The sequence below is a fragment of the Borostomias antarcticus genome (genome assembly GCF_949987555.1).
Source record: "Borostomias antarcticus genome assembly, chromosome: 19".
In the NCBI taxonomy this organism is placed as follows: Eukaryota; Metazoa; Chordata; class Actinopteri; order Stomiiformes; family Stomiidae; genus Borostomias; species Borostomias antarcticus.
In genome coordinates this window covers 15,636,456-15,648,955 of record NC_140252.1, presented here as the reverse complement: position 1 = coordinate 15,648,955, position 12,500 = coordinate 15,636,456, and the positions used below count along the sequence as shown (strand labels likewise).

Below are 12,500 nucleotides of genomic sequence, written 5' to 3'. Positions count from 1 at the left end.
CCACCCTGAATCCCACAGCCCCCCTCCCCCCCACACACACACCCTGAACCCCTGTCCCCAAATCACTTCACCCCCCCTACTCTGGAGCGGCTAGCCCAGTCTGCTCTGCATCGACTGCCTGGACTTGCTAATTAGCCAGCTAGTCAATTTCAAGTTTAGCTGCCATTACTCAGGAATTGCTCACACACACACCATCTGTCCTTCTGCCTGCACAAGGATGTGTGTGTGTGTCGACGGCGGGGGGGGGGGGTTGTGTGTGTTGGTTTAAGAGACTGGTGGTTGTTAATGCTCCAATTAAGATCTTGCGGAGAGTCATTAGGAAGACGAATGGCTGTGTGGTGTCGAGTCACCCTCCTTGCACAGTGATTCTCAGATTAGCCTTTGTGGCGCTTTTGCGGTGCTTTTTCAAGCCGATGGGAGTTTCTGTATTTTACAGCCTTTTTTTTCCCGGGAGTTATTGATCCGTCTGGGCGGAATGTTCCAGAACTATGGTCCATTGGCTATTCAGAACACCCTGTTATTGTCTGGCTCGTTCTGTCTCCCTGCTCACACTTCCCTTTTCACTGCTCTGGAATTCGCAAGGTGTCAGAAAGTGTTAGATTGGAGCTGGAAGAATAATCGCACTCTTCACTCTTCTGCCAGCTCTCTCTCTCTCTCTCTCTCTTTCATACCCCCCCCCCCTCCCGCCATACCTGTGTGTGTGTGTGTTTGTGTGTGTTTGTGTGTGTGTGTGTGTGTGTGTGTGTTTTACACACAGTCTCACACAGCTCTGGGGTCAGCTGAGGAGACCAGAGCAATTATCTTCCCCTCACACCATCCCTGCATCCCTCTACTCCTCTATCTCTCCATCCCACCATCCTTCCATCCCTCTACCCCTCTATCCCTCCATCCCTCTACCCCTCCATCCCTCTACCCCTCCATCCCTCTACCGCTCCATCCCTCTACCCCTCCATCCCTCTACCCCTCTATCCCTCTATCCCTCCATCCCTCTACCCCTCCATCCTTGCATCCATCCTACGAGTACTCTTCAGATCAGAAGACCCGCCCCAAAGATAAACATTGAAGATGCACACTAGAGATGACCAGTACTCAGCTGTGTGATTATGTGGGCCAATGGGTGTAGCATGGGCCACCATAGAGCTCATTATATTTCGAAGCAGATCCGAATCATGGGGCGGGTCCACGAGCTGCCAAAACACAGTCGGCCAATCGCCTCCATTCATTTTTTTAGACCATGTTTACGCTAAAACTACCAGACTGATTTTCATGAAATTCGGTGGAGGGGTGTTGCATGGGCCAATTTATAACCCATTCAATATTGGCATGCACAGAGCCACGAAATGCATTCAGGGGAAGAGGTCTGTGCTCTCTGAGAACCATTTCTAGTTTATTTATTCTTCTCCGCAAAACTTTGCTGGCTATCTAGTTTTGTAATTCGTTGTGCTAGGAACTTGCCCACCTGGTGCACATCAATTTTTTTAGTGTTCATGGGTTTTTATCGTTTTTAAATTATTTTAGTTTTAACTATATGCACCGAAAACCAACTGCTACATACTGTGCGTGTGTGTGTGTGTGTGTCTCAGGCACCCTGAACGTCATGCTGCGTGTGAAGAGCTTTGCGTCGGTGGACAGTCTGGTGTGGAGCCAGTCTGGCAGCCAGGGATCTGACTGGAGGCAGGCCAGCCGCACCGTCAACCCCAGCGGACCCTTCCAGGTAACACACACAGCCCCCGCCCGCCTCTCCCTCACCCGCCGGGGGACTAAGAGAGAGGATGTCTGTCTCAGAAAACAGCCAGTAGATGATTCACCTCAGCACCCCTCTCTACTCCTCTCCTCTCTGTCTCTCTCCTCTCCTCTCTACTCCTCTCCTCTCTGTCTCTCTCCTCTCCTCTCTACTCCTCTCTCCTCTCCTCTCCTCTCTGTCTCTCTCCTCTCCTCTCTACTCCTCTCCTCTCTCCTCTCCTCTCCTCTCTGTCTCTCTCCTCTCCTCTCTACTCCTCTCCTCTCTCCTCTCTCTCCTCTCCTCTCCTCTGTATCTCTCCTCTCCTCTCTACTGCTCTCCTCTCCTCTCTCTCCTCTCCTCTGTCTCTCTCCTCTCCTCTCCTCTCTACTGCTCTCCTCTCTCCTCTCTCCTCTCTCCTCTCTCTCCTCTCCTCTGTCTCTCTCCTCTCCTCTCTACTCCTCTCCTCTGTCTCTCTCCTCTCCTCTCTACTCCTCTCCTCTCTGTCTCTCTCTTCTCCTCTCTACTCATCTCCTCTCTCTCTCTCTCTCTCTCCTCTCCTCTCTACTCCTCTCCTCTGTCTCTCTCCTCTCCTCTCTACTCCTCTCCTCTCCTCTCCTCTCTGTCTCTCTCCTCTCCTCTCTACTCCTCTCCTCTCTGTCTCTCTCCTCTCTACTCCTCTCCTCTCTCTCTCTCCTCTCCTCTCCTCTCCTCTCCTCTCCTCTCCTCTCCTCTCCTCTCCTCTCCTCTCCTCTCCTCTCCTCTCCTCTCTACTCATCTCCTCTCTCTCTCCTCTCTCTCTCTCTATCTCTCTCTCTCTCCTCTCCTCTACTCCTCTCCTCTGTCTCTCTCCTCTCTACTCCTCTCCTCTCTCTCTCTCCTCTCCTATCAATTCATTTTCTTCATTGGCATGGGGAACGCTTACATTGACAAAGCAAGTATGAAATAAAACAAAGAATGTGAGAACAATTACATTTTAATATTGAGTATGACCAGGCGTGTAACACCCGATAATGTAATAATTAACTGATAATGTAATAACACCTGATAATGTAATACAAGTTTGACTTAACTCAATCGAAAATATAATAAAACCTGATAATGTAATAACTTAACCAATAATGTAATACAATTTCCTGACTGATAATGTAATACCATTTTTCTGATAATGTAATACCTTATTACATTATTGGTCAAGTTATTACATCATCAGGTGGGTCTTTTTTTTCCAAAACTGGTAATGTAATACTTGACTGATAATGTAATAATCGAAAAAAGCAAATGAATAATACTGTTAGGGTACTTTGTGGTATACTTTGGCGTACTTTGTGGTACTTGTGGTATACTTTGGTGTGTCTTATGATACTTTGCAGTATAGTTTGGGGTGCTTTGAGGTACTTTGTGGTATACTTTGGGGTACTCTGTGGTATACTTTGCAGTACTTTGTGGTATACTTTGGGGTACACAGCAATACTTTGCAGTACTCTGTATACTTTGGGGTACTTTGAGGTACTTTGATATTTTGCGTGAGTTTGCAGTACACGTTGGGGTTTTTGCAGTACTTTGCAGTACTTTGTGGAATACTTTGAGGTACTTTGTGGTGTGCTTTGGAGTACTTTGCGGTACTTAGTGGTATACTTTGGGGTACTTTGTGGTACTTTGCAGTATACTTTGGGTACTTCGCGTTATACTTTGGGGTAATTTGTAGTACTTTGTGGTATATATTGAGGTACTTACCAATACTTTGCAATAATGTGTGGTCATTTGTGGTACTTTGTGGTATACGGAGGTACTTTGCAGTATGCTTTGGGGTACTTTGTGGTACTTTGTGGTACTTTGTGGTATACTTTGTGCAGTACTTTGTGGTATACTTTGGAGTGCACAGCAATACGTTGCAGTACTCTGCAGTATACTTTGGGGTACTTTGAGGTACTTTGATATTTTGCAGGAGTTTGCACTAAATGTTGGGGTACTTTGCAGTATACCACAAAGTACCTCAAAACACTCCAAAGTATACTGCAAAGTATCATAAGACACATCAAAGTATATCACAAAGTACGCCAAAGTATACCACAAAGTACCTTAACAGTATTATTCATTTGCTTTTTTCGATTATTACATTATCAGTTTTGAAAAAAAAGACCCACCTGATAATGTAATAACTTGACCAATAATGTAATAATGTATTACATTATCAGAAAATTGGTATTACATTGTCAGTCAGGAAATTGTATTACATTATCAGGTTTTATTACATTTTCAATTGAGTTAAGTCAAACTTTTATTACATTATCAGGCGTTATTACATTATCAGTTAATTATTACATTATCGGGTGTTACAGGCCCTATAGTGAGCTAGAGGAGGCGGGGTTATGTGGGCACTTCAGCGTGTGTGTCAACTGGCTGTTGTGTTGGAGAGAAGAGAGCGCGACAGCGAAGCTCGTATCGATGGTGCGGAAAATGAGCATTGAATTGACAAGGATTCATTGATGCATAAATGTAACAATTTAATGTGTAATGATACTGTCCCAGAAATGTCCCAGACACTGGATCTTTGTGTCCCAGCTGTTGTTTTTATTGTCCCCAGGACAAAGGGACATCCTTAATTTAGTGCACTGCAAGAGGGACCAGCAACTGAGCTGCCCGGCCCCTAATTACAGCACTTCTCTCTGCGGCCTTGTGTCTGGTCCAATCTGTGAACTAGCTCTCTACAGTTGGCCTTGTCTCAGCATACATAGTCTCAAGGCTAAAGAATAATGGGCTTAGTATCATCAAGCACACAGACGCATACAAATACTTACACGCGCACACACACACACACACACACACACACACACACACACACACACACACACACACACACACACACACACACACACATACTATAGTCTCCTGCCCCCCCGTAGCAATTAGCTATGACAGGTCAATTAGCAGTCTTATTTATGAGCTGTGGGGAGCTCCTCCTGGTGGTGTAATGATTTCAGAGACTGAGAGTGTGTGTGTGTGTGTGTGTGTGTGTGTGTGTGTGTGTGTGTGTGTGTGTGTGTGAGTGTGTGTGTGTGTGTGTGTGTGTGTGTGTGTGTGTGTGTGTGTGTGTGTGTGTGTGTTGGAAAGTTAAACAGTGACAAATGGACTAAGAGGAGACTATGTGTTCTGCAGCTTGAGTGTGAGTCATTAGCTGTTTTTCTGTAATCTTCTGTATATCTTATCCTATTATATTCTACACTGCACAGTCACTGTACATATGGATGTAAATAGGCTCTGATATCCCTTGTTTTATGCTGCTGACAACCTGATAGTCATGTCCCTCTGGCCACGCCCTCATCCTGGGAGTCACAACAACCTGACAAGCATGTCGAACTTGGCCACACCCTCTCCCTGGGAGTCACGACAACCTGACAAGCATGTCCCTCTGGCCACACCCTCATCCTGGGAGTCACGACAACCTGACAAGCTTGTCCCTCTGGCCACGCCCTCATCCTGGGAGTCACGACAACCTGACAAGCTTGTCCCTCTGGCCACACCCTCTCCCTGGGAGTCACGACAACCTGACAAGCTTGTCCCTCTGGCCACGCCCTCATCCTGGGAGTCACGACAACCTGACAAGCTTGTCCCTCTGGCCACACCCTCTCCCTGGGAGTCACGACAACCTGACAAGCTTGTCCCTCTGGCCACGCCCTCATCCTGGGAGTCACGACAACCTGACAAGCTTGTCCCTCTGGCCACGCCCTCTCCTTTACCTTCTCCTCTCTCTCTCTCTCTTTTACCTTCACCCTGCTTCCTCTCTCCTCCTTTACTCTCCTATCCTTTCCTCTTTTCCCCTCCCTCTCTCCCTCTCTCCTGGAGGTAATGGATAGCAGATTTAAGGAGGCAGCCAGGACAGAGTGTGGGCTGTTTAATAATAAAGCAGCACTTAATTTCAGACCTCCTTAAATGTTCATTATTCCTGCTTGATAGTTTTTTGAAGGAGGTTCGTGGAGGGGAACATCAGTCTGACAGGGATGAATCATTAAGCAAGCAAGTCATTTTGTTTGCATTGTTAGCTAGCTAATGTTTGGTATATTGGTTGATTGATGTATGTTTACTCAGATAGCTTGTGTAGTGGAGGTCAAATAGCTGTTGATGTAATGGGCTGGACATGATTTGATGACCTGGCTGGCAACCCCAACGGACATGGTGTTGATATGACATTTAGCTAAATGTTTTTGGGTAAACCAATATATCAAACGTATCAAGCTAGTTAAAAATTCAACAAATGACCGATGATTCTGCCATCCAGGGTTGTAACCTATTAAAATGACAACGCTTGACAGGCTTGGCACCAATCTGCGTGCACGCGCCTCACAGTGACGTCATGTGTCCCCACAAATGTCCCCCTCCTTCGTTTAAGTTTCCTTGGCTTCTATCAGACTCCGTGTGGGTCACTGGAAACTGCTGAGTCAGTAAAGAGCGGGAGACACTCATCCCTCCATCCCTCCCTCCCCCTTCTCTCCCTTGTGTTTTCCGTCAGCGTCCTGTTTCCTCTCCAGTCAATGATAATGGCCGAGCCTTCACCTCCCCTCCGGACTATAGGAATCGCCGGACGATACGATCAGCGTTGTCTTGTCTCTGCCTCGTTTGATTCGTTCTCCGCTGTTCTTTCCCTCGTTTTATTCGTCTTCCCTCGCTCTTCCCCTCCTCCATCGATCGCCGGCCTCCGCGTAGACTCCTGTAAGAGGGAGTTCGGGGCTTGTTCCCACAATGCAGCACTGGAAAGAATTCAATTGTATCCAGTAAGCGGGCAGGTTGTGGCTAGTATTGCGCAATCAGCCTGTGTTGAGTGAGTCTGGAGGTGAGGATTGTGTGGGTTATTGCCCTGCAGGTTTCGCCACGTTGGTTCAAACATGTGAAGCCCCTTTGAAAAAGCCCCATATAAAGAGTTACTATGAGCAGTATAAAAACCCTCTCCCCTTAACGGAGACGAGCGGTCAGTATGCCGGGTTTCACATTCTCCTCGCACAAAATAGAATCTCCAAATAAAGCCTCTGTCCGCACCCTGGCTCTGGTCACGCTGGCCCAAGTCAGCGCCCGCCGTTGACTCACCTCGGGCCTCGGCGGGTCGTTTTGAGGAATCTCCGTCCTTCGTCCAGCCCGGTGTGACACTTCAGCCAAGTTACCGTATTTGGCTGATTACTGTCCAACTCTGTTTGCACAATAACAGTTGGCATCACAGTTTGTTTGTTTTTTTAGTTTGAGCTGATAAACATATTATAAGATGGGCAGAGAAGGGGAGAGTTGTGCGAAGTGAGCAGCCAGTGCGGATGGAGCCAGTTAGGATGCCAGAGCTGCTGCTAACCCTCCTCTCTGGTACCCAGATGCCATCTGTGTCCCTCCTGGCTCCGTTGCACCCGGGGGTTTGCTGGAAAACAGGGCAGCCCATATTCCTCCAACATACTGCCATATACACACTGGACTACTCTCTCTCTCTCTCTCTCTCTCTCTCTCTCTCTCTCTCTCTTTCTATCTCTCTCTCTTCGTATCTCTTGCTCTCTGTCTCTCTCCTCTCTTTATCTCCCTATCTCTCTCGTCTATCTCTTCCACTCTCTCTTTCTTTCTTTCTTTCTTTCTCTCCCTCTCTCACGCACACTATCAAATTCAAAGATGCCTTATTTACTTTATCTTTCGCTCTTTCTCTCTCTCCCTCCCTCTCTCTCTCTCTCTCTCTCTGTTTCACTCTTGCTCACTCTCCCAGTCCAGATGTTGAAGAGTGTGGTCTTTGTGCGCCTTAGGTTGGAGGATGTATTTCTGCTAATAAGGGATGAATTGCTGAATTGAGGGTGAGGTGTGTGGGTGTGTCTGTGGATGACCTGAGGAGGAGGACGAGTGTGTGGTGTGTCTGGCAGGGGCGGTCAGTACTGTTGGGGCGGACGGTCTAATGATGTTTGTTGATCAGGGCCGTTCGGTTTATAATGAATACTGTGTGTGTGTTGTCGGGGTCGGGGTTTGTTTTTAAGATTATAATTGTATGGATCTGAGTCAGTATTTCTCTCTCTCATCCTTCCTCTCCCCCTCTCTCTCTCCCTCCCTCTCTCTCTCTCTCTCTCTCTCTCTCTATCTATCTACAATATCTATCTAGATAGTATCTAGGACACAAAATGCTCATTAAAACAATTCACCATAGTAGTTCTATCCAACTGAATCTGGCATATATCAGATAGAACTACTATGATGAATTGTTTTAATGAGCATTTTGTGTCCCGTGGCTCACTGTTTGATTATTTTTACAACTCTGCCTCTGTGAGTGCCACAGTTTGTGATTTGGACTAAATTGGTATAGATCACCCTTTCTGTTGATTTTGTACACAAAGCCCCACCTGCTGGTCCAGAACCGTTCTTCTTAAAGATAGCTGCTGAATTTATTGGGGGCCGCGCAGCGCAGAAAGCATTGTGTTTCTACATTTCTTTCTTTCTTTCTTTCTTTCTTTCTTTCTTTCTTTCTTTCTTTCTTTCTTTCTTTCTTTCTTTCTTTCTTTCTTTCTTTCTTTCTTTCTTTCTTTCTTTCTTTCTTTCTTTCTTTCTTCTGCCATGGGAGTCTATGGCAGCCTATAGAACCGTATGGTCCAAAGTTGTGAAAATTGGCACAATCATTCGGATAGTGCCCTGACCCTCCTCACCAAGTCTCATGTCCACACTTCGCCCTCTCTAGTGCCACCAAAGTGTCAAAGTTGGAGGTACATTTATGCATGCAGCTTTTCAGCTTGTCTTCTGCACAATTTCACCAGTTTTAGATTGGTGATAAGGCGCATTTTGGAAAAAGTCACACATTTTCTAAACTGCCATCCCTCTAACAATTCTCACAGCTCATACACATATATATCAAAACGTTCACATGAATCTTGGGATTCATAAAATCAAAAAAACAAGCTAATAAGCTCTCCGATGTATAATTTTCACTGTGTGACAGTTCGAATGACAACTCCCCCCCTCCATTGAAAACAATGGAGCCACACTCTACAAAATGACAGAATCAGTGTCGAGTTTCTAACTTGTCACCTCTCCTACACTTCTGAAGACCGAAGGACATATTATACATGGAAATCTTTGCGTGATTGACTGGATTCTGAAGAAGTAAATAGTTGAGCTATGCTATGTATACTTTTCACAGTGTGCCAATTTAAACGACGACACCCCCTCTCTCGCTCTACTGAGAGGAAGCGACTGACATGGTTTGTGCACTAGGGCCACACGGGTGTGGGAAAGATTTTAGCTTTCATCCGCTGCCCACGAGTGTTGAGTATTAGACCAGCCTACTTTTCTTGTTTTATTGAGCTGAATTATTTTCATAGTTTGCAGTGGTTGAAGTTTGCAGTGGTTATAGAGTTTGCTGTGTTTACCAAGTTTGCAGTGTTCATAAGTGTGCAGTGTAGTTGCAGTCCGACAAACATCTCTAAAGCCTTCAAAACATCAGTCGTATTCGTTTCATCTTTCGCGTGGTCAGCTTGGCCCACACAACACTGCTTGCAGCTTTAATTTCTGTTTGTATTTCTGCATCTCATAATTATTTTAATTTAATTTAATTTGAAACATTTTCTTTTATACTCGTAAAGCACTGAGGTTTTCCTCATTTACAGTGTTGATGAGTTCACACAAATACATAAATAACATGAATATGCATATAAGCAGCCTTTTCATTATCAGATTTGAATAATAAGACTCGTGGTGCTGTAGCGAAACGAAAACAAAAACCAAACTGGATGCAAGAACAGCTGTTACATCTTGCCCAACTTGTGAATGCAAGGAATGATGCTATATCATTAAAGGGACATTTAAAGTTGGAATAACTCTTACAACCAAAAAAGAGCAAAGGAAAACATATTTATGCAAATAATTTTCAACTACAGTACACCGGGCCACAATGTTTTATTCTCTATCATTCAGTGTATTTATTTATATAAAAATGAACATAAATATATTCATAATGCGTACAGTAAATTAACCTCACTAAACATGTAATTACAGATTAACATGTAATCTATAATTTGAAATGTTTGATTCATTTATTTAAGAGGCTCAGCAGTCACGGCTCTATCGCCTACTGTGTCTGAGTGGGGTACAGTCAGAGGCACTCAGCATAACGGAGCTGGAGAGGGGCATTGACCCCGCAATGCATTTTCTGAATGAACTTGTCGATGTGGGGACTGACATTTATTTGTTTATATTCTACTGACAGATGACTGAGATATGCCCAATGTTGCCTGCGCTCCATAGATGCATTTTTCCTGTGGACCAGCGTAGACTTGTCCGAACCCTGAACTTGTTTCTGGTTGATGGTGAAGTGACTGCATCCCTCTAGTGCTATAGTGTTGCTCAAAACAGCCTCACCATTGAAGCGATACATTTTCTCTACTTCTCTCCGTACTTTGTCTCTGCAACCTTTTTACCCAGTTCTTGATTATGCCGATCTTCTGTACATGAATGCTCCTGCTCAGTGCCTGCTCACGTCAGATACTGCATATCACAGAGCCCTGAGACTGCTCACGAACTGTGAAGCACTAACTCATCTCTGTATGCGGTATTCCCGGGCTGGTTGCCGTTCCCCGACCTTGCGGAGGCTTGGCCTTTGGTACCTATTCATTTACAAAATGACTACTACCATCCTACATCTACAGAGGTCTATCTGTAGTTGTAGTCTGAGATCACAAGATGTGATCCTGTTGTCTGTGCCAAGTACAAGAGCTGAACTGGGAAAGAAAGGCTTTATGTGCTCTGCTCCACATACCGTACTTGGCATAGGCTTCAAACATACTTGCAACTAAGGGAATTGGGCTCTCTGCCTGATTTTTCTTATAAGTATAATGATAAATTATTTGGTTGGTACTTGTCACTGTATGTAGGTAATTTTTTTCTGATGCTTTAAATGCATATCTTCTAGGTTTTGTTGTTGTTTATTATTGTTTTGCCTGTACATTTTTTATGATGCTATTTTGGCGAGGTCTCCCTTGTAAAACAGGTCATTTATCTCAATGGAACTAACCTGGTAAATAAGGGTTAAATAAAGAAAATCTCTCTCTCCCTCTCTCTCTCTCTCTTTCTCTCTTTCTCTCATTCTCTCTCTCTCTCTCTCTCTCTCTCACACACACACACACACACACGTCTCTATCGTTATCTCTCTCTCTCTCTCTCGCACTCACCTTCTCCCAATCTACCTCTCTACTAACACACACTCATACACATACTTGCACACTTCAACCGTGTCTCCCCAGGCAGTTTACCCACTGGCGTGTTTTCGGACGACTGCAGATCAATGCTTACATGAGAGGTTACAAACCTTGGCGGAGGGCCACGTAAACAGTCCACACCCTCACCCATCACCTCAGACCCCTTCCCAGCTGTGTGTGTGTGTGTGTGTGAGAGAGGGAGAGAGAGAGAGAGAGAGAGAGAGAGAGAGAAGGAGAGAGAAGAGGATAAAGGGTAATTAGGGTTCAGCTTGTATAATTCCATGTAATGTAGCGTTGTTTCTGGTCAGCTGTCTCTGATCCTCTGGGTGGGTCCAGTTTCCCAGGGTTCAGCACACCAATCCCCCTCTGACGCAATGACGCGGTCATCATGCTCATTCACTTCCTGTTAGAGGATACTGTAGCACAACAATATACCCATTTCACACACACACACACACACACACACACACTCACTCACTCACTCACTCACTCACTCACTCACTCACTCACTCACACACATGCACGCACGCACAGACACACACACACACATACACACATGCATGCACGCACCAACACACAAGGCTTCTGGCTCCTATGCTCTGTGCTGCTGTCTTATTCACCTCAGGTCAGTCTGACGTAATTGGTGGTGCGGATGCGGAAGTGCCCGTTGATTTCAATGTTAAAAGTTCACTGTAAAAACACCACGTCAAGAACCAAAATAGTCAAAATAACAGGCTGAATACACTATAGGGGGTTACAAACTCATCATTACCAGACTGATTGTTTTTCCACTGCCGTTGTTTTCGCGTTTGGAAATACATGGAAGTGAATTAGCCATAGTTAGCCGTCAGCTGCATTCAATGTATTTCCAAACGCGAAAACAACGGCAGTGAAAAACAATCAGAGTCTGGTAATGATGAGTTTGTAACCCCCGATAGAGTATTCATCCTGTTATTTTGACTATTTTGGTTCTTGACGTGGTGTTTTTACAGTGAACTTTTAACATTGAGGTCAACGGGCACTTCCGCATCCGCACCACCAATTACGTCAGACTGACCAATATGGCAGCTGAGGTGAATAAGGCGAATTAGACGTGGATTTACACGCATTTATGTGAATACATAAATGAATAAGACTAACACATTTGTGTGTGTGTGTGTGTGCGTGCGTTTGTTCCCAAATGTCAGACCCGGCTCCCTGGTCAATTAGCCTATAACCACCTTCCTCTTCAGTCTCCTTGTGGACAAAAGTGCCCGTCCAATCAAAAAACCTCTCACTCACAAACAAGGAAGCGTGCGATATCTATCCAGCCTCCACCCCTCCCTCCCTCTCTCCCTCCATGGCTCAAGCCCCCGTTAAGGGTTAAGGTTAGGAGCTGTAGAGGACTGTTGACTCTGGTATTTGTCTGCCTTTGTCTATAATTGAAGAGATAGAGGGAGCAGGGAGGGAGAGAGAGAGGTGAAGAGGGAGAGAGAGATAAAGGGAGAGAGGGAGAGCGGAGGGAGAGAGAGAGAGAGAGAAAGGTGACGAGAGGGAGAGAGGGTCAGACAGTGGGGCAGTGGAGAAGTAGAGTCCCTGATTTT

General features: G+C 45.4%; 1 protein-coding gene across 1 annotated transcript in view; it reads left to right on the top strand.

The window, feature by feature from the left end:
- mdga1 (MAM domain containing glycosylphosphatidylinositol anchor 1) overlaps positions 1-12,500 on the top strand; it is a gene marked incomplete at both ends in the record, with an annotated part of 122,936 nt that overhangs the window by 105,271 nt on the left and 5,165 nt on the right. Inside the window, 1 exon segment of the mRNA XM_084453362.1 lies at positions 1,584-1,714. Within this exon segment, the coding sequence (XP_084309488.1) occupies positions 1,584-1,714 (131 nt within the window).